This window comes from Dama dama, chromosome 12 (assembly GCF_033118175.1).
Source record: "Dama dama isolate Ldn47 chromosome 12, ASM3311817v1, whole genome shotgun sequence".
In the NCBI taxonomy this organism is placed as follows: domain Eukaryota; kingdom Metazoa; phylum Chordata; class Mammalia; order Artiodactyla; family Cervidae; genus Dama; species Dama dama.
Window position 1 is genome coordinate 92,053,955 of NC_083692.1, and position 22,496 is coordinate 92,076,450.

The 22,496-nt window shown below is 41.2% G+C and overlaps 1 protein-coding gene across 1 annotated transcript in view; it reads left to right on the forward strand.

Moving 5' to 3' along the window:
- Positions 1–9,526, forward strand: part of AP3B1 (adaptor related protein complex 3 subunit beta 1) — a 227,970-nt gene extending 218,444 nt beyond the window's left edge. Inside the window, exon 27 of the mRNA XM_061158118.1 lies at positions 8,793–9,526. Coding sequence (XP_061014101.1) covers positions 8,793–8,946 — 154 coding nt within the window. The 3' untranslated portion in view covers positions 8,947–9,526. The remainder of the gene's footprint in view (positions 1–8,792) is intronic.
- Positions 9,527–22,496: the final 12,970 nt, after the last annotated feature.

Here is a 22,496-nt window from a genome sequence, read left to right on the forward strand (position 1 = left end):
GATCAGTTGAAAAAGTATAACTACTTTTAGATTATATGACATTTAGTTTTTATTTTCTAAATGAGCCATAGAATCAGAAAGCCAACCAGTATATTATTAAAACACTTAATTTCTATCTTCATTGCCATGGTAGGTACTTAAAGACCAAAAAAGCTGCTCTTTGAGAATAAAACCATCTTACTGAGATCTACAGAGTTGTGGTCATTGTGGCAATCTTGCTATTTTCCAAATTATAGTTACCACATGATAAGGGGTAATATAGACATCAGAATCAAAAGAATCAAAACATTTACTAAATATACAGCCAAATATCTTCATGTCCTGTTTAGATACTCATAATAGAGTGTCATATGAGACACTGAAAGTCTTAATGCATATTATTTAAAACTATACTAATAAAGAATATGGGGTTCCCAGGCGGTAAAGAATCCGCCTGCAATGCAAGAGACACATCTTCAGTCCCTGGGTCAGGAAGATACCCTTGAGAAGGAAATGGCAACCCACTCCAGTATTCTTGCCTGGGAAATCCTATGGACAGAGGAGCCTGGCGGGCTACAGTCCATGGGGTCGCAGAAGAGTGAGACATGACTGAGCGACTAAACAACGACAAACAAAGTAATGTATACAAAAAGCAGCATGAACAATAGTAAGTCACTGTACAAATAGACTGAAAAGTTAAAAGAGTATGTGTTTTAGGGGAGATTAGAGACACTAGCCTTGGAAATTCTAGGTTTTTCTAGGGCCAGAAAAAATGTCTTGTTCTCCTCTAAGAAACTAAATTCAGGGGTTTTGAAGGAGATTCTTATTCAACAGTTTAAAAACTGCATTTTTTTTTAAGTGCATTTGCCTTAATCACATTGTTTGTCCTCTGATAAACTAAGGTATAATGATCAAAATGCGGAAAGCTGAAAAATCTGTACCTTCAAAATCTCTAAGGTTTTTCTGTATAAAAGAACCAGGTAGGAGTTTTTGTAAAACTCAGATTCCTGGGACCCACACCCAAAAACTCAGATTCAGGGCCGCTGGGACAGGGCCCAGGAATCTGCACTTTAGCCAGTACTCCCAAGTAGTTGCAGACAGATGTTCCAGAAGTTCGTGGTTAATGACAGCCACATGGTGTATTTCTAAAAATATTTTTCCTTGTATGTTTCTTTTTCACAGGTTAGTCGTTAAGAAATACCAGTAGACAAGATGTTTGATTTAATAAGCTTTTCTTCTTTTTGTCCTATATGCTCCATCAAGAAAGGAATTCGTTGTTGAGTCACTCAGTCGTGTCTGATTCTTTGCAACCCCACGGACTGTAGCCCACCAGGCTGCTCTGTACATTCCCCAGGCAAGAATTCTGGGTTGGGTTGCCATTTAGTAGCACATTACAGTGGTGACTATGAGACGGTCTTAGACCATAAGTAGAAGTTTGCCTTTCAGCAGTCTCAGCATTTTATATTTTAACCCAGTTTCAGGAATTCTGACGTTCATATACAGTAATATTGTTAAAAGCAATTATCGTACAACCTACTCATTTTGTTATATCATACAACCTACTCATTTTACCCTTTCATGAACAACAAATTGACCTTATAAGGGGAAAATGTGATATTTGAGTGAGAGCAGAAAGCCATGTCTGTGTCGTGATTCTATTTTGATTCTTAGCTTCTCCAGTAAAACCTTAGAAGAGCTTTCATTATGAAGTTGTATTCAGGACTTAACATTCCTTTTTACAGCCTATATTTCTTAATCTGTGGTTTGGATTTTGTTTACTGTGTCACTTTTTTAATTTGCAAATTTTGAACATGTACAACCTGGGTGAGAATAATTGCAATCCTAATAAAGTGTTGTTTTGCTGTTATTACTTAGGTCCTTAACTATTAGAAAAATTAGATGCTGTGAATGGAACTGTGAATCCATGGCAACCTGGCAGCCAACTTTTAAAATTTATCAGCACACTTAAAGATCGTTTATTGTTTTAGGATTAAAATTTTTTTTTTTTTTTTACTTGAAGTAGTTGTAAAGAACAACTTGTTTCATTTCTAGTCCTTAAACTGTGTATACATGTTTAATGGTTAAGTATTGGTGTATACCATTGTTTGTATTCTAAAATATCCACATTGTGTAACTCCTTAATTCAGTATTTTTTGAAGACTTTTGTGACAGATTTTGTTAGCGCTGGGGTTACAAACGTGAATGACGTAGATACTTTTTGGTGAAGTCTTTGCTATTTTCCCAGTTTCGGTTCTTAGGTTGGTCAATCTTTGGGTTATTGTTTTTGTTTTCTTTTCCCCTGATAACTATGGAATATTTAAATTTTACTGGGTAATTTTGAAGGACCATAATGAAAAAGAATGACATTTGATGTCTTGATGCCCAAATTTTATAAGCCTGGTACTATAGTCACCAAACTTAATCTGTTTTAAAACAAAAGTTTGTACATACAGTTGTTAATAATATAAAGGTGCCAGGCTTCAACCTTACTCTGTAACAAGTCAGAGGGATTCCCTGTGGTCCAGTAGTTAGGACTTGGTGCTCTCACCGCTGAGGGCCCACTTTAACCCCTGGTCAGGGAAGTAAAATCCCACAACCTGAGCAGCATGCCCCCCCTCCCCCCCGCCAAAAAAAAAGCAAAAACAAATTGGAATCTCAGACATTACTGAGATTGTGAAACCTCTTTTGTGATCCGTTTTTCTGTTTGGTGGTTATCCACTAGGGCGCAGCACTGCTTCTTGTCTGACTGCTTTGATCTCTAAAGGCTCTGAGCAGCATTACGTTGAAAAACAAATGTGGACCTCAGTTAATTTTTACACGAAAGGCGTATTTGGATATTTCAGAAATAGCCAAACTGCAGTTAATTTTTGTTTTAGGATATTCTATATTTAAATTTTATTTAATTCTACCGTTTGTGAGATAATTTTCTGCAATGCAACAGTTTTACAAATAGGAATATATAAATGTTTTCATGTAAAAATGAAAGAAAGGTATTCTTGATGGTTTTCCTTCTGGCTGACAGTTTTGTAAGGAATCAGAGAGAAGGGGGTAAGAATTTATTTGTTTTACTCTCTGGTTTTCTGTTAAGTCCCATCCCACCCCACCCCCACAAACAGACAAACCAAAAATGCCCTAGAATAACTGGGATGTTTCGTATCTTTCTTGAGAAAGTGCACTTAGATTTTTTTTAGCTTTCTTATATAAAGAAAGAGAATGCATCATTGACAAGAGAGCGTGGGGAATCATGTTTTATACAAGTTCTAAAGATTAGAATGGAAAATAGAGTCCTAAATTATGATGGTCGCTAATTCTTTTAACTCTTATCAGAATGTTAAAGGAAACATTACAATATTGCTGGCCTTTTTTTAAAATAATAGGGAAAAATACGTTGCTTCAGATAAATTCTCTAAACTTGAATCACATCTAAATTTTTTCTCAATACTGATTCTATAGTGTAGTGGGCTTAACTTTTACATTTTTATAGTCAACAAAATAGGATTTTTTACAACATACAAACTCTCTGCCTTTTAAAAATGTTATGCTATATTAACTCAAAATTGTAGGGATTTATCATTTAAATCCTTTAGAAAATAATACTACAAATCAACATGCTTTGGTGCTTGATGTTAGGAAGCTTATTCAAACCAGTATTTCTTACATATAATTATTGTGCAATTTCATTAGACATTTGTCAACTTTGGACTAATTATTTTTATACAGCTAGGGCAGGGCACTGCGTCTTATGATCGTCTTTCTTACTAATAGGATTCTGTCTGCTTCAGCAGGCAGTAATTGAAGGCTTCATGTACAGAGTAGGAAAAAAAAGTTTTAGCCTGAGTGGGCCATTGTCACAGCTTCTGATAACCAGTAGAACAGAAAACACAAGAAAATTGAACTCAGAATAGAAAAATCAGAAACCAGGAAGACTATCCAAGAGAAGAAAAAGCATGTCTTAGAGCTGTTGCATTAAGTGTAGCAAATATGATTCTGCATAAAAAATTTTTTTGTTTGTGAATACCCTGCGGATGGATGCAGCTTCTCAGATAACTATTTTTAAATTCATGTTGTTCTCTTAACATTTAAGTTATTAAAAACAACTGAGTTGCAGGGTTCTTTTTCAATCCAGCAAAGAGCATTTAAGGTCCATAGCCATTTTCTCACAAGTCTAAAAAAAAGTACAGTTTAAGTGCATGAAGGAATAAGTTCATGCATTGTAGATAATATATTTGTTCAAATGTGTTGTTATTTGACCTGTTCTCATAATAGTTATAAATTTTCTCAATAGTTAAATATTAGCTTCTTTAGAAGAGTAGTACATACTTTCATTTAGGTTTGGCAACCAGCTTATCTTGTCTTTTTCTTTAAATCTTAGAATTTTTTTTAATTTATTTATTTTAATTGGAAGCTAATTACTTTATAATATTTGTAGTGGGTTTTGCCATACCTTAGGAATTCTTACAGACTTCAAAAATTAAATGTCGGTTGCTAGAGATAGTAAACAAAAAGACATTTAATAAGATGAAATACAAATATATCCATACAGTTTTACCTTCTCGGTGGTTACAGACAACGAGTGCTTGGTGGTTAGAGTGAAAATGAAAAATTATGAAAAATACCTAGATGGTATTCTTTTAATAACATGGAGCCCATCATACATAGGCAATACATCTTTAACTGTCACCCACTTATTTGTCCTCATTTGTGGTGTTGCCGGTGTTCGAGGTTGGTTGGTCTCTAGTCGTCCCTCCTTACATTACAGCTCCATTCAAGGTTTTGTGTTTTTCATTGCTGGTGTCTCTTTTGAAGGAGTGGGGGGTAGGAGAATATTTATTTCTTTTTTTAACCTTTAAAGACAGAAATTTAAAATATGTCATGACAGAGCATCAAATCAAGATGCTTTGAATTACAGAACTCTACAAATCAGATGCACAGTTTTTGAAGAGAAAAATCTTTCTTTTAAAGTTCTAGAACAATAATAGATTATATGCATAAAAGGTAAATCAGAAAAACCTTAATTTACTGTTGACAGATAAAAAACAAATACTAAGAGGGCATTTTGCATATATTAGAATTGTGTCGCCTCAAATCAGAAAGCTTGGGTTCAAATTCCTGCTCAGCCATTCACTAGCCAAGTGTTTGAGCAAGTTTCTCCACTTCTGTGGGCCTGGGTTTCCTCATCTGTGAATTGATCTGACTCAGAATCAAGAGAAATAATGCAAGTGAGGTACTTAGCACCCAGTGCACACAGCACTTAATAAATGCTGCTATCATCGTTACCATGATCAGAAACTTCACAGCTCTTCTGAAAAACATTATATCACAGTGTGATCTTAGTTTGAGGCAAGTTCAAAGGTTCTGATGTCAGTCATTAAATTTAGTATACAAGTATTTGACGCAAGCTGTCTTCAGTGTTTCTTACACCCCCAACCTAGCTATTTGTTATTTACTAATTAGTATTCTTTCCATAACTATCTTTTAAATGTACATTAAAGCATAGCCTGTTTGGGAGTTAAGTGATTAATAAATTGGAGGCAGGGGTGGTTTCTGCTTTCCATGGACCAAAACAAACCAGTTGTAATCATGCTGTGTTTCAATTAAATACATCCTTTTTGAACTGTGAAATGAGAATGTCAGAACATCTGATCTTCTGGTCCTCTGCTTTAAAACATTGCTTCCACCACTTGTGCCCATTAGAACATAGAGAACTAGTTAAAAGACAGTAGCTTTCACACCAGCTGACAGATTTTATTGCTGGGATGATTTGCTTAATGTGTTTCCACTGCAGTGTAAGCAAATGCCTCTTTCCTTCTACATTTGTATTCTTTACTGTATTGATAATTTTGTGGTAATAAATATCTTAAAAACATGGGGTCACAGAGAGTTGGGCAGGGCTTAGTGACTGAACAACAGCGGGACACTAGCTTTAATCTCTGTAAACATACTGACGTCAGAATTGACGGTTGTCTCTGCTGAGTTTGTATTTTTGTAAGATCAAACCTAAGTTTTAATAGGAAAGAGACAAAAGGCGCTTTGGGGCTGTGCAACCCTGACAGTCAAGTAGCAGCACTTTGCCTTCCTATTCAGAATGCATGACAGTCTTCTTCTTCATGGTCCCAAGGCACAAGTGTTAAGTAAATGAAGAGACTACTAAGACTGCCATTGACATGATGATACCTGTCAGAAACAGGGACCTCTGCTGAAATATTTGTTGAGTGACAGTTTGGTGATGACCACATCTGTGGGGAAAGTTGCATAAGGGGTGAGACAATAGAGCCAGCTAGGGTCTGTCATCTGGTGACATGGTTTAACAGAAATCCAGAAAGAGGGTTCTCCTGTGAAGCAGAAGAACCTCGAAAATTGGGACAAAAGGAATGCAGAAACCTGCAAAAGGTGTCAGAAAAGAGAGGTCATTTGAGGGTGGGTGATCTTGTGTTCTCTGAAAGGTGCAGATGACCTAGAGCCTATTATACAGAGTGAAGTGAGTCAGAAAGAGAAATATAAATATCATATACTAACACATATATGTGGAATCTAGAAAGACAGTACTGATGAGTTTATTTGCAGGGCAGCAATGGAGAAACAGAGAGAACAGACCTGTGCACACGGGGGCAGGGAGGGAGGGAGTGGGTGAGATGTATGGAGAGAGTGGCAGGGAAATTTACGTTATCATGTGTAAAATAGCTCGCCAATGGGAATTTGCTGTATGTCCAGGGAACTCAAACAGGGGCTCTGTAACAATCTAGAAGGGTGGGGTGGGGAGGGAGGGAGGTGGGAGGGAGGCTCAGGAGGGAGGGGACATGGGTGTACTTATGGGTGATTCTTGATGTCTGACAGAAAACCACACAATTCTGTAAAGCAGTTATCCTTCAATTAAAAAAATAAAATGGCACCCCAAAAAAAAAGTACAGCTGAGGTGCCCGTCTCCTAATGTCTTGTGTGGGCATCTAAAGGGCAGATGGGTGTGTTCAAGCTTTCATGAAACCTCTATGATTTCTGTTCCTAAACTGCTTACTTATAGTTGCTTCTCTCAGTGGAAAAACTGCTCTATCAGATTCCTTGCAAGTCTACAGCATGTTTGGATAGAGTAAACAAATACACATATAGGAAGGTTTCTAATATACTTTATCTACCACCCATTAGCTAATATTTCTTTTTTTAGCTAACATTGTAAAACACAGCTTAAAATTGTTGAAAAGATTTTCAACTTACTAAAATTAGCATATTTGTTTTGCTTTTGATACATTTTTCTAATTATTGTTGGAAAACTGATCTTCATGATTCTGTTTAGGCCAAAAATGGCTTATTAGGTACTCCCCCCACCCCACCCCCCAAAAAAAAGATAAAAAAAAAAAAGAATCTAATATATTATGAGCTCTTGGTGTCATTTCAAAAAAAAACTCAAAAAAGAAATTACTTTCCATTTAAAGAGAATCTGCTTCCTGCTTAAGTGGCTAATATTTTAATTAAGTCGGGAGTGAAGTTTTTCTGAGTGTCTCCTGATAAACTCCCTCTTTTATGTTGATGGTAATTAAACAGATCCCTGAGGAGGCTCTGGGCTCAGCGCGAGGCCCGTGCTAATTGTTAGACAGGAGACACTGACCAGTTGGCTTGCTCTTGAATGGCCCGCAGCGTGCTGTCAGCGCCGCGGTCTGATTTTCTGTATTGTGCGCTGTTGTCAGGGCTAACTGGGAGCCATTGTGGCTGGAGATGTCGCGCAAATTGAGGCAGATGGCTCAGGTTCAGACACGTGTCCTGCCGAAAGGGGAGAGGGGATTGGCCCTGCAAAGTGGGGTCACAGCAGGTCACAGACCTGCTCCACACTTGTTAGTGTTTTCAAAAGCTCATGTGCAGCAACTTTGTTTTTCTCCAGTCATCCCTGCAGTCAGACCCCCTCACCCCCCCAAAAAACTGTGGAACACGCTCCATGTAAAAAACGGGGGCCTAGGAGGGGACCATTCTCTTCCGTCTCTGGGGCTCAACTGTGCAGGCAGAATGAATGAACAGGATTGACAGAGGTTCATTGCATCTCCAACGGCTTTGCAGTCAATTGCAGTGCTTGAAAGGCTAGTTTTGCTTTTAATTCCACGTAATTAGTAGGTTCTTCATGTCTTGGAATTTAGTAATGTGAGCCTTAGACCTCAAGTTTCCTCTTTCCTATTCTAAAGCAGAAAGAAGATCTAATGTTCGGAACATTAAAAACAAAATACAAACAGAGGGAGTGTGGTGTTACACGTGGCTGTCACGTGATTTTCTTCCATGTCCTCAACGTTAGAGACTGAAGTTGAATATTTTAGCATGTGTGAATTCATTGAAACCCAGTAAGAGTTTGATAATGCACATAAAATTATCTAATTTCTTGCATAATCATTTTCAGATATGAGAAATTAAAATTTCAAGCTCTTTGAGAAAGATAACCTTTTCTTAACATGTTTTAAAGATGAAAATAGAGCAGTTTATTTTAAATCGCCTTTGGCTGGTGAAATGTTATATATCAAATGAATAAGTGATTCTCAAATATGTAGTAATCAAGAGTTATTCACATGCATCTATTGTTCAAACTAATAAGTAAAATAAAACTCCTTTTTCTGTTCTGTTCCCAAGATACTGAAATTACCTGCTTGTGGTAAGCATGGTGCTGGGCAGTTTATTGATTTTGGGGGGAGAATGCTTGTCTTTGGGTTTGGGGCAGTAGGGAACCTGTAATAAATTATTGAGGAAAAAAAAGTTATTTTAAACCTATTTGAATATATGCTGTCTCCTTTTGTCCCCCTCATGATAAAAGGTCCCTGGTGCGTTGGTTTTTTTCCTTCCAGGTTTGCAGCTAAAACTGTGCACAGTGGGTCGTTGATGCTCGTCACAGTGGAACTGAAGGAAGCCTCCACAGCGCAGCTCGTCATAAACACTGAGAAGACTGTGATTGCTTCTGTTCTGCTGCGGGAGCTGAAGCCCGTCCTGTCCCAGGGGTAACCTGCTTGCATCTGGACTTGAGAATCTGGCACACAACAAAAGTGCCTGGCATCCACCACTGCTGCCTTTCATTTATAATAATAGCCCTTCCATCTGGCAGTGGGGGAAGAAGACACTCTTGACATTCTTGTCTCCTGCTTTAGAATGCTAGTGTGTATCTATCGTGAATGCAATACTTTCCCCCTTTTCGCTTTGCTAACCAAAGAACATATATTTTACTGTCAGTTATCTCAACTCCTAAATCCATGTGGCATTTTCTCTGTCCTGCTACTTCTTCCGGCCCTCTCGGCTCCCTTCCCTTTTTCAACAATGATGGACATGAACTGGTTACTTAAAGTTCACTGGAAGTCATCTTCCTTTCTGCAGTAAGCAAAAATTAGCCTAGAAATAGTAGACATGGCCTCTCAGCTTGGTCTATGAAAAATGGGGTAGTGTACTTCTTAGAATTAAATTCAGAAACAACAATTTATCTGCAGAGTTTTGTTCTACGAATTTCCTGGTATTGTAATTGGTTATTGACAACTGTCATCATGAAATTATCTCTGAATAATAAGATAAATACACTAGCACCTGAATAACATTTGTCTTTGCATTCTTAATGAGAAATCATTTATAATCCTGAAGTTCATATGCTGAGGTTTCTTTAAAATAAATGTTTTGAGTGTTATGTAGAGAAACAATGGGGTGTAGTTGGTGAAAGAAAAACCACTTTCAAACCAGGTAGGTTTTCTAGTTATGTTACAGTCCGTTAACTCCAAGAAAAAAGCTGATATATTTAATAACAAAAACAAAAGTCTTCACGTCTTCTTATAGACAATTTTGATCTTAGTAAAGATCTGATTACAGGCCTGTTACAACTACTAAAGAAATTCTTTGAATTTCATTGTTCCTTTACAGATTTTGATGCCCAGCTCTGATGGACTGACATGCCTTTGGAAGCTAACTAGTATAAACTAAATGATAGAAATCTTAAAAACTAGTTATATGATCAACATTTTAGCATTTTTCCCTGAAGTATTTTTTGGGGTTTTTTGTTTGTTTTGTTTTACAAACTTAGACAAGTTACTGTTTTAATAATCATTTTGTAAAAGATTGTTCTGTAATCAGAAAACTTTCCTAATACTTTTAAAGCCAGTTGAAATTGTATTTACCAAACTTTGTGATACAAGGTAATAAGACTTTAAGATAGGTCCTTTTATATGGAGCCACATACTGATTTTTTTAAAGTAAAAAGAGAAGGTACACTGATTGAAACATTATGGAACATATATAAAGAGTAAAGAAAAACAGAAACATTCTTGGGCCATTCAGGCTGTGAAAAAAATGATTTAGATTTTTCAGGTTGTGAGCTGGAGAGAATGTAAGCTGGTTACATTTTCCTGCTCCTGAAATGCAGCCGTTAATCTGGGTGAAGTATTGCTGCAGCAGGAACATGCCCTTCCTCACCGTGGAGACATGTATACTGTGATGGGACTCACACCAAGAAGCACCTCTTGTAATTGCAGCCCCTTGGCATTTCCATTATTCAACCTATTTCCTAGGGCTTTACACCTTTGGATTTTTAAGTCGATAACTTTTTAAAACATTATAAAGAATTTGACAGGCCAGGTATTTGTTTTCTGAAAAAAATATACATGCTTAGTGTCATCAAAGCAGAGGGGGAAATGCATGTCATGATGTAGAGAGATTTTTATTTTCCTTACATTAGGGCACTCATCTTTGAAAAGAGGTCATGCATTTTTCTGTTTTTTAAAATGAAGGAAATTTCAATAAATTTTACCTTTGAAAAAGATCACCTTTAATATTTAATTTTTAATATGTACATTAAATTAATAATATGTGTGGTATGCTAGCAGGTGAAACCGCTTGAACATCAGTAGCTTCTTAACATTTTTTCACATAACTGAAATGAGAAAAATTACCGCAGTCCCAAGTTAAAGGTTTAGGGGGTTTTTGTTGTTTTTTTCACCCTTCTTTGGCACAGTGATTCAGAGTTCCTTTCCTCATATTTCTTTTAATTTTATCATAATCCATGATTATCTTTTAAGTTGTTCCATTGAGTTGAGTTAGTCAATGTTGAATTCTTAATTCCAGCTATATTTTTTCATTTTAATGCCCACTTAATGGGACACTTTATGTACACCAGTCTTGAAGAATGGCTCACATGGTGTATTTCAGACTGAGCCACATTTTTGGTATCACAATACATTTGCTTTATTTATTATAAGAAAAGGAAAAGAAGAGACTGTAACAATGAACTTTTACCCAGTTAAAATACTAGATACTTGCCCTTCCCAATAACTGTTAGCAAACATTTGAACAACTTTATAAGCTTATGAAAAGTTTGCTCTCATAAACCTGTGTTTCTGTGGTTAAAAATTTAAATGTTAATATTAGAGAAGACAAGAACCCAGAATGACAAATAACATAAAGAGAGGTTTAAAAAGAAAAAAAAGTAGGCCCAGCTAAAGGAACACCTGAGATCTTTGACCTTTTCTGTTCCCTCTCTGTAATCTCTCTGACATTATTGGCAACTTTGTTTAAAGGGGGAAAAACTCCTCTCTTACATAATCAGAGGGGAGGAAAAAAGTCCTATGTTATAACACAAAATTAACAGAGCCTTACTATTTCCTTTCTATTCAAAGACCCCGTCCACTGTGGAGCGTGACGAACTACGGTAACCCTTGTTGAGGGGTGGGAACATAGAAGATGAGCTCTGTTCCCCCCAAGAAAGCTACAGTCCAGTTGGCAATAAATAGAGATGGCAGTGTGGCCTCGGCCACGTTAGTGAGCCCTGGTTCCGTGCTGGTAGCCTCACTTCCACTCCACTCCTCGGTGCCAGGCCAGCCCCAGGGGCCTGCGGAGCCCGTGTTACCACCGCCCCCTTCTCTCCCAGGTGAGAGGAGGCCAGTTTCTGAATGCACACTTTGTTTGTTCCTCCATCAACTGAAGGTCCATTCATTGAGAGAATTACTTTCTGACCATGTCCTTGATTATTTTTTTTTAAATCCTTGTCCATCCCCTCCCCACACCTTCCAACTTGGCCAGTTACCTCAGGAAAAGTTTTCAGGATCACTTCTGGCCTCTTCTCAAGATTTTAGAGAAAAAAATCAAGTTTATGACAGTGTTATTGTCTTAGATGAATGGAAATTGTGTTTAATAGAAAAATACACCCTTAGATGGGCCAGAAGTTTCTTTTCGGAATCTTCACAGACTCCATCTCCTTATGTGACTTTGACTCGAGACAATTACATGAGTGCTTTATTCTGTTCCTATTTTGCTAACATTCCTCTTCTTTCCCACAACTTTTCAACTGCTACAAGTAAGCAGGATTTTAAGATCTGGCCTGCCTGGTAAGTTAACGATCGTATGTAATTGTTTTTGTTGTTGTTGTTAACAGTGTGTAAAATGTGTAAAATCAAAAACGTGTTAGATTCCACGTGATCACCTGACCCACACACTCGGCCGCGGCTGTTTAGAAGCTGAGATTTCTGCTAGGAAAGATCGAGAAGCAGTTGGCAGATTCATTGTCGGATCGCACCAGTAAGAGTTAACTGGCTTTAGGGGAAGAAGTCATAACTGTGCTGGAGGGGTCTGAGAAGGTTTGACTGAGCCTGTGAGGCTAGCTCTTAAAAGCGGGGTGGCGTTTAGAGAAGTGTTTCCAGAAGTGAGATGAGGGAGCATGTATTGTCCTCAGCAGAGGCTATATCTTAGGACGCTTTTGAGACATTCTCGGTACAGAAGGCTGCACTGCTCCCACGCTGAAGTGCTGGCCCCTTCCTCTCCCTGCCCTCCTCTGTGCCCTTGCCCCCTCACACAGCCCCTCTCTCCTGAAGCCGTCCCCCAGCTTCCACCTCAGTGCTGCTTAGAGAAGAAACGCCGGGCTGAGCTGTTACCCCTGGGGCTACACTGAGGTTGTGCACTGAAGTCCGCAGAAGCAGAAAGAAAGGGGGGAACAGGTGAACAATGGAAAGGTAGGATCTCCCGAACAGAGATCAGGAGAAACAGGTTTGGTTGGTTTTCCTCTCCTGCTTGTAGGCCAGTTTCAGGTGTTTCCTTGGGAATTATTTCCTGGGCCACTGCTGGTTCCAGAATGAGTCTTTCAGACTTAAAGTAGCTAGAGAGTATTAAGTTCCACTGGTGTCTCTTTCCTGGTTAGGTGATTGATTGTGAGCTGAAGTGAAGGTAAAATTTCTAATCACCCCAGTTTGGTGTACATAGTCACTTGTACATATAATTCCTAGCTGGTTCATTATGCACGGTGAAGACCCCAAACCTTCAAAACTCAAATGAGGGCTTTTTACAATGGACTCAAACCTGTCTTTGATGACATTCTGAGAGCCTGGTTTCTCATTTACAACCTAGGGAGCCAGAGATATCAAAGATTCAGCTTAAATGTAGATGGGTGTTTATTCTAAGACCTAGAGATGTTAAGAAAACCTAACCAATAGATGATTCTGGGCTCGTTAATGTCAGAGAAGGGGAAGGTATCAGAAGAGAGGAGGCGAGGGAGGGAAGGGACATTGGCTGTCTCCAACTTTACCCCAACCAAGATTCTGATTTGTTTCCCCCTGGAAGGCTCAGACGGTAGAGAACCTGCCTGCCGTGCAGAAGACCCAGGTTTGATCCCTGGGTTGGGAAGATATCTTGGAGAAGGGAATGGCACCCCACTCCAGTATTCTTTCCTGGAAAATCCCATGGACAGAGGAGCTTGGCAGGCTACAGTCTGTGAGGTCTCTAAGAGTCAGACACGACTGAGCAACTAACGCTTTTCACAGAAGAGCATCTTCTTCTCAGACTATGTAAGAAACAACCTACTTCAAATCAGTGGGATGTGAATGAGGACTCTTGTTTCATGGTAGGGTCAGCCATCTCTATGCGCAGCAGTGAGGCATTGTTAAGACTGGCCTTCAAAGAGAAAGAGGTTTAATTCTGCCTTTGTAAAGGAATTAAAGATTGTATGAAGGTGGGCCCCTCCACCTAAACTTAAACCCCTCTTTGCTTATTCCTTTTGGTAGTACACTTAGGATAAGGTGTGAGCTCAAATATGCTGCCACGGGAAGGATAATACAGAAGTTTGGTTGTGCGGGAGGGTGGGACAAGTATCCTTCAAACCAAAGGTTTGCTTTTTGAGCTTTAAAAAAATGAAGCCACTCAGAAGGCCTCTTACTGGCATTACAGCAAAGTCACCATCACCAAGGGCACTCTCGCCGGCAGCCCAGAGCCTCCATGTTGTTTGGGCCTCATCAAAACCACAGGGCCTAAATAAAAATATTTTGTCAACAAAGTTACGGGCAGCTCTGTTCCTAATTGAAAGTAATTATGATTTCTGTGCTGTGGTGTAATTACCTAAAAAAAAACAACGTTATTTGACGATTAAGATTCTGGAGCGAGCCGTGTTCTTTGGGCTCTCGCTCCGCTCCTCCATCAGGGACTTGGTTTCCGCAGCCTGCAGCTGCTGGGGCTGATTTACAGAGCTGCGGCTGTGGCTGGTCATAAATAAATCCTCTTATATAGTTGTTATGAACACCTGTTAGATCATCTGTCAGCAAAGCGCTGTTCACATTTATCATGGTGCGGTAGTTATTTTACCTCAATCCATTTCCAACTGACTCAGCCTCCATTGCTGGATTACTATTACCACACCATAATCGCTCGCTCCCACTCCATGTTACAACTTGCAGATAAAAGATTTCACTACTTGGCCAAATTTCATAAATAAAGGAGCAGTTCAGTGCAGTAAAAGTTTATTTTTGTCATCATTTGTCACCCCATTATTCCATAAATCAAATGGAATAGCGCTATTGCCAGCTCAGGCGTTGCTGTCAGCCTTAGGCATGGAAATGGTCCGTTTCTTCCTTTTAGATGAGATGACATGTCTTTCAGACTTAACTGGCTTATGGTTTTGTTTCACCCATTTTATTTTATTACCCCTCCAAAAAAGCCCTGGGGAACAGAAAGGCTTACGGAGTGAAATGGAAACAGAACACACGCCCAGCACACCTCTCAGCTCAGTCATCTGTGCTCCCCCGTCCAGTCCCCAGGAGCTTGACCACCACCGCACTCACACACCGAGTCCTGGGCTGAGGATAGTTTTCATAAACTTCGGAGGGATTATAGTTTCTATTAGGGAAAGGCTATTACAATGTGGAGTTAACAGACATTGAAAAACCTGACTTGTGTCTCCAGAGACCTCGATTTGACAGACTTTACGCAAAAAGACGCAGGAGTTTCTTTGCTAAGGTGCACGTTAATGGCGCTGGGGCTTCCAAAGGGAATGGTCAGCCCCAGAGCATGTCTTACCCCTGAAGCCTTGTCAGCTGAGGAGACCTGGAGGGACAGGCAAGACTTACTAGCGAGTCGTGAACTCTGTCTCGGGCAGAAGTCTGAGGAAGGCAGTGTCCCTTGGTTGAAAGGAAGAGGACAGAAGAGCTGAAGGAATGGGCTGATAGAAAAGGGTTTATAGTTGACATTATACGTCCTAGTTGCTTCTAATTCAAGTTACATTCTTCATAGTCATTATGTAGCTCATAAATTCAATAAAGTGTTTTACTGTTACTATAAAAATGACAGGAGGGGGGTTTTATGTTGTAAGTTTCGTTAGTTGCTCTTCCTGTTTTATGTTGAAGTTCTCAGGCCATTATGTCATTAAACTCCTTGGAGTCTGAAGGGCTCAGGCCCCTCCATTTCTTGGGTGGTGCACACTTGGCCCCATCAGCCCTGGCCAGGCCACCCCACTGGATGCTCAGTGCCATCTGGCCGTGGTGCCAAGAGGGCACGGCTGCCTGAATCTGTTATTTCACGAGAAACAGCTTCCATCTCTGAAGATGTGTAGCGAGGAGGCCTGGGATACAGGGTCAGCTTGAGGCAGACTGCTCCAGGGGCTCTTGAAAATTCTAAAGAAAGAGTCCTTTTTTATCGGCAGGAGGGAGACTTGCTGGATGGGGTGTCATAGCTCCAGGCTCTGTGGACCCAGGAACTGGTCTCTGCATCAAGACGGGTCTTGACACTGACACTGCTAACTTACTGTTCAGTCGCTAAGTCGTGTCCGACTCTTTGTGACCCCATGGACTGCAGCATCGCAGGCCTCCCTGTCCTTCACCATCTCCCAGAGTTTGCTCAAACTCATGGCCATTGAGTTGGTGATGCCATCCAACCATCTCATCTTTCCCCACTTCTCCTCTTGTTAACCTTTGCCTAGGCTCTAAGTCCTTGATAAAGTCCCAAGCAAATTTAAGGTTGAAACCTTATGGGAGTTTTTGGAGAGGAAACACCACTCTCTTGACTGTTCTTTGATTCCAGAAGCAGCAAAGGGCATTTCTGCCCTAGGAAACTTTGCTTTCTCCAGATGTTTGTTTTGAACAGAATATCCACACGGAAACAGCAACTACTAATTCTCTGGCCAGCGTGCATCAAGGCCTTAATCTAAAGCCTCCCATCCATCCAGCTGTCTGGCATTTGCTATTATAGGGCACCAACAGAGAAATGAGGCTGTGGCTTTATCACTGCACCCTGGGTGACAACTTGATTTTCTGCTTTCACCGCAGGCAGCAGCAGCCCACCATGATGGGGCTGTTAATTTGTGCATTTCATGGTGTCTGTCAGGGGGGCTGGGAGAGGAGGGTTTCGGGGGAGAGGGAATGGAGCATGTCCCAGCCGCGGAAGCACCTGTCTGCATTGACGGCACAGAAGCACTTCTTATTAGCGTGCAGGTCTCTAGATGCAGCCCGGGATGACAGCCTGGCATCCCAGCACCCACACACTGTGACAGGCGCCGGCAGCCGGTCCCATTGTTTGCCCTTGATGAGCATGTCATTAATGGAAATGGAAGAAAGTGAGGGCCACATCAGTATTCAAATAGCCTCTATTCTCTCTGCCATTCACCCGGCTGGCTCAGCCTGCTACAGATTTCCTTCTGCAGGCTCCTCTTAGACTTAAAAAAAAAAAAAAAAAAAGATTTATTCCCATGGCATATAGATCCTCCCCATGTTGTTCCTGGTCTCTTCCCATCCTGTGTCTGCAGCCACCTCTCTAGGTTGGATTCAGCTGGATCAAAGGAGATGTGGGTTCCTGTGGGTTGCAAAGGTCAAATTAGCCGGTGCACAGGCTGTTTGCCGCCCAGAAAACACACACTCTCACCCTCGAAACCTCTTCCTGTGACTCCCGAATCCTGCATCTCTGGGGAGGTGGTGGCTGCTCAGGCGCTTCTCAGAAATACCTGAGAGCTCGGAGCCCTGGAGGAGAGAATCTGACTCCAAGAGTGGCTGGCTGGCGTGGAAAACAGCCCTCCTCTTTCCCAAGTTGAGTAAATTAAAGAGAAGTTAAGGAAGCTTCGTGACAGTCACTGGTTGGAAAGAACTGTGTATTGCGCACAATTACTTACAGCCAAGTGGAGGGTGACTGAGCCCTAAATATGTGTTTCCATCCCTCAGACCCTGTGTTGGTCTGTTTACTTAATAACGTAATTAGTGCTCGGGGGGAGGATATCGACGCTGCTGCCAGCAGCCATTGCTCTTCCGTGTGTTTCTGTCGCCCACTGGACTTTCGTGTTTCCTAGCTGTGCACACACACACCCTTACACACATCTACACACGCATGCCTCCCACACATGCCCAGGAGCCCCCTCTCCCAAAGTGAGCCCTCGTCCTTACCCCCCGCACCCCTACATTCTCTGCCTAGTCCTGTGTTTGCAAGATTCACATCTCCTCCATTCAGATGGAACATTCCTAGAGCGGACCGCAGGGAAAGCCCACTTCTCTCTTGTCTCTGGCCTTTTAGTAAGGAAAGGCCAGCAGAACTGCCTGCCGTGCATCCCTAGCAAGGTCCCTGATCTGGGGCTCCTCCGTCAGCGCTCAGACACCACCCATCTTCTAAACTAGCCTGGCTGGAGGCGGAACACTGACGCCAGATGCCTGGCCAGGGGACTCAGGGCTGCTCCCTCACCAGCGCTGTGCTCTCCCCTTACCCCATCTGGAGTTGAACGGGGTAGTGCTTGCTTTCAGGAGCTGTTTTTTCCCCTGAAACAGGGACTCTGACTGAAGAAGCCGTGTCCTTCTGCTCCTAGTTGAGGGGCCACAGTGTGGTCGGGCTCGGGGTAGACGTCCATGGAGCTGTTCCCATCCGGGTATCATGACCCCTCTATGGACCTGGGGGATCCGAGAACAGATTTTCTCAGGTGTTTATCTGACAACCTACAAAGCCCCCCAACCTTTCTCCAGGAGAAGCCCAGAGGGGTGATAATGGTTGAAAAAGCCAGGTCGTAAATTGGGCTTTCTCTGCTCACTTGCTTTGGAGCTGAGGGACTCCACGGAGGGCAATTTAAAAGGAACAGAAGCAGGCTGAGAACAAAACTCCCAATGCTTTAGCCTCAGTGTCAGAGTGATGGAAAATAATTTTCACATTTGATTAATTATTAAGAGATCTGTTTAATAAAATATAGAGAGAGCATTTTGTCTCTCCACAATCGTTAGTATGACCCCAGACCCCTATTTTGGAGGTGAACAAAAAGCTATTGAGGTAGAACAATAAATTTTGTCCCCAAGGGTTTTTGCAGAAGTGGCCACAGGGCCGTCCTGACAGATTTAAGGCAGAAATCCCACAGCTGACACGGAGATGTGTCAAACCCAGTGGCTTCCATTGGCAGGTCACACTCACCAGCCTCACCCAGACATGTGAACAAAGCAAAACCACTGACCTCGAAAGAAACTGGGCATCGGTAGGGGCTCTTCCTTTCTGTTTTACTTTTTAAGAAAATTATCTCTAAACCATAGGTTCAGGTGTTTAGCATTCTTGATAGATATTTATTTCAAATGCAGCAAGTCACCAAGGAATTCTATTCCTTTATGAATACATTATTTTCAAAACCCCACAATTTCTCTGCCCATGACTGTATTTTATTGGCATTTAAATGGGAATATCTAGGTCTTAACCAATAAATATCCCATATGAAGGAATTAGGTTTCTTGTTTTCCTCCAGGAAAAAAAGATGTAATATTATCTGTAAGATTTGTATGTAGAGTCTATTTTATTCAACTTCAGGCATTCAACTAATTTAAAGGTAGCCCCATTTAGTTTTGTGAATATACATATTAATTAAAAAGCACTTGATAAACATTTCAAAGACTGGATTTTTTTGTGCACTTTGATTTGCAAGTTATTTTTGACCTTCTTGTGCTCTGCAGACTGGCAGCCAGGCGTTATCAAAGTCAGGCCCGGAGACGCTCAGGCTGAGGTCACTCCAAGGTGCCTCCACACACTACCTGCTTCCACATCTCAAGGTGCTTGTCTTTTCCCTTCACGCAGTGTTCCTCTGGTTAAGGCAGCAGTGAAAGAGCACCTCTGATTCAGAAAAGGACGAGTCCTCCCTGGTTCAGATCCCAGGCCGTCTGGAATTCGCAGGCTGTGCCCAATGGGCCTGTGCCAGGGCCTCCAAAGCCTGCCGCTGTTTCAAGACCTTCCACCATGGCCCAGCTACTTGAAGATAGATCCCTCAAACATTCTGGAGGGAATTCCAGAGCTTTTTGTCTGCAAATATTTTCACTCCCCCAGCAGCAGTCACTATTGCGAATGTAAACCACAGCATGAAAAGCATGTTGCAGGGATGGGGAGAGCTTGACCGGCTGGGAGGAGGCTGTGTTGATCTTTCAGTTGCTAATCTAGTGTGATGGGAGAGGTCTGTGGCCCCAGCCGCCAACACGGTTCCTTGTGGCAGGAGGTGACCTGCTTTGGACCAAAACAAGCACATACGTCAAGCTCTCCTTGGACCCCTGAAAAGCAGGACAATTTACAAGAAAATCCAGGAGTGAACAGAGAGAAAATATCAAAACCTATTTGATATTTTAAAAATCCAAAATATCTTTATAATTGACCTCATGCTTCTTCTATTTTCCCTATTTGTTTTATAATGCACTGAATATATTGGAGCAGGACAGTAATACATACACAGCAATAGAATCAATGTGCCATGTATAAATTAGTAACATGAGTAGTAATATTAATACCTGTATATAACATAATACAGGAAATGATACACAGTCAGCAATGCATGTAGGCAGTTTACAAATAAATGCGGATATTGGAGCCAGCTCAATCCACACCCCCGGAGCCCTCGGGAGGGCCCGCCACTGCTAAGACGCCTTCTGAGAAGCCGGTTCTTTCCTCCACGACTGTGGTTTGGGGAGAGTGGGCAGCGTGGCCTCTTGAGGCGCCAGGAGGTTACTTCTACTTCCCAGCCAATAAAGAGACGCATGTTGTCTCCCGGCCCTCACCTTTCTCCCTCGGGGCCTTGGAGAGAAGCAGGGTCGGGGTTCAGCCACTGTGAGGGAGGGGCGCAAGGAAGCGGAGCGGGCTCCCTGCGCGGGGACTCCCACTTGGGTAACTTGGGAGGCGGCCGCGGGAGCCGGCCTCTGTCGGGGAGGGAGGAGGGGGCCTTCGAGGGCGGGACGGCATCTGGATCCATCTCATTAGGAGTGAGGAATGACTCATGATTCACAAAAGGTCATTGCCTGCTGAGGTAGATAAATTACCTAGGAGCCTTCAGCAGAGTTGGAGGACCTATTTGGTAAGGAAGTTTTCATTAAATCAAAGATTTTATGGCTTCTATTTTGTTGCATAGGAAAAGGGAAATAATTAGTAATTGGCGAAATAAGTGCAGGGAATAAAAAAGTGTAATGTTATTCTAATAGGCCTTGTCTTGGTCTTTAACTTTTCACTTGCAAGCAGCATTATTTTTTAACTCAGATGTATAAAAACCAGCCACACTGAGAAAGTGGAACCAATTGCAGTTAAACAATTGAGGGGAGCACTAACCAATAATAGGATAAGCTTTAAAATGCCATAAATATTTTTCCTTTTTACTGTGTTTGATTTTTGATGATTCCCATAACCCATTGGTTAAAATTAAATAGACATGTTCTTTGGTATTACTCAAATACATTTTAGTGCTAAACTATATAAAGCAGGAGATATATATATTAATATATTTGCCCCCAAATTGCCTGTTAGATGAGTTTCTCAGATGGACCCCTATTTCTCTACCGACATTTCCATCTTGGGAGACACCCCCAGATTATAACAATAGTAACACTGAAATTAAAATTTCTCTAAGGGTGAATTTGACCTAACCTATTGAGGTGTTACCATAGTTTATAGGCAGATTTTTATGGAATAACAAACACTGGAGCCTTTCAGTCAGTGAAATATTTACCCCTCACATTTACATAGCCACAGGGATTTCTTTTTCATAGGATTCCTGCCTTTTTACTCCCAATTAAATCTGCTTTGGAGAGGGTTTGTGCTCCTGTGAGATTCACAGGCTATCAGAAATAAATGATCAACAATGATATATGGAAAATAGCTCAATGGGGAAGGAAAAGAGTAGATTCACAGTGATGATACCTATTGTTTTAAATGCTAACTTCCTTGAATAGAGGATTTCCTATGTTTGGTTTTAGACTAATGCTTTTTTAACCTATATTTTTTCATCTTCACATTTTTTCATCTTTTCATCTTCACAACAGCCGGGTTTTCGAGAGGCTGCCTTCACCTACATTTCACTGATGAGGGAACTGGTACTCACATCCAGCCCCTTGCTCAGTGCTACATCCAGAGATGGGAAGCTGGGGCCAGGACCTGCCTGGTCCCCAAGCTGAGCTTATATAAGAAAATTCTCTGCCTGAAAAACAGGGGCGGGGGAGAAGGGAGCCTAGAAGTCATCAACTGAGATAATGTGTCCAGCATGGTAGAAAGTAGGGAAAACCACTAGACCATTCAGGTATGACCTAAATCAAATTCCTTATGATTATACAGTGGAAGTGAGAAATAGATTCAAGGGATTAGATCTGAGAGACGGAGTGCCTGAAGAACTATGGATGGAGGTTCCTACATTGTACAGGAGGCAGGGATCAAGACCATCCCCAAGAAAAAGAAATGCAAAAAGGCAAAATGGTTGTCTGAGGAGGCCTTACAAATTGCTGAGAAAAGAAGAGAAGCGAAAGGCAAAGGAGAAAAGGAAAGATATATCCATTTGAATGCAGAACTCCAAAGAATAGCAAGGAGAGATAAGAAAGCCTTCCTCAGTGATCAGTGCAAAGAAATAGAGGAAAACAATAGAATGGGAAAAACTAGAGATCTCTTCAAGAAAATTAAGAGATACCAAGGGAACATTTCATGCAAAGATGGGCACAATAAAGGAGAGAAATGGTATGGACCAAACAGAAGCAGAAGATGTTAAGAAGAGGTGGAAAGAATACACAGAAGAACTACACAAAAAAGAACTTCATGACCCAGATAATCATGGTGTGGTCACTCACCTAGAGCCAAACACCCTGGATTGCAAAGTCCAGTGGGCCTTAGGAAGCATCACTACCAACAAAGTTAGTGGAGGTGATGGAATTCCAGTTGAGCTATTTCAAATCCTAAAAGATGATACTGTGAAAGTGCTGCACTCAATATGCCAGCAAATTTGGAAAACTCAGCAGTGGTCACAGGACCAGAAAAGGTCAGTTTTCATTCCAATCCCAAAGAAAGGCAATGCCAAAGAATGCTCAAAC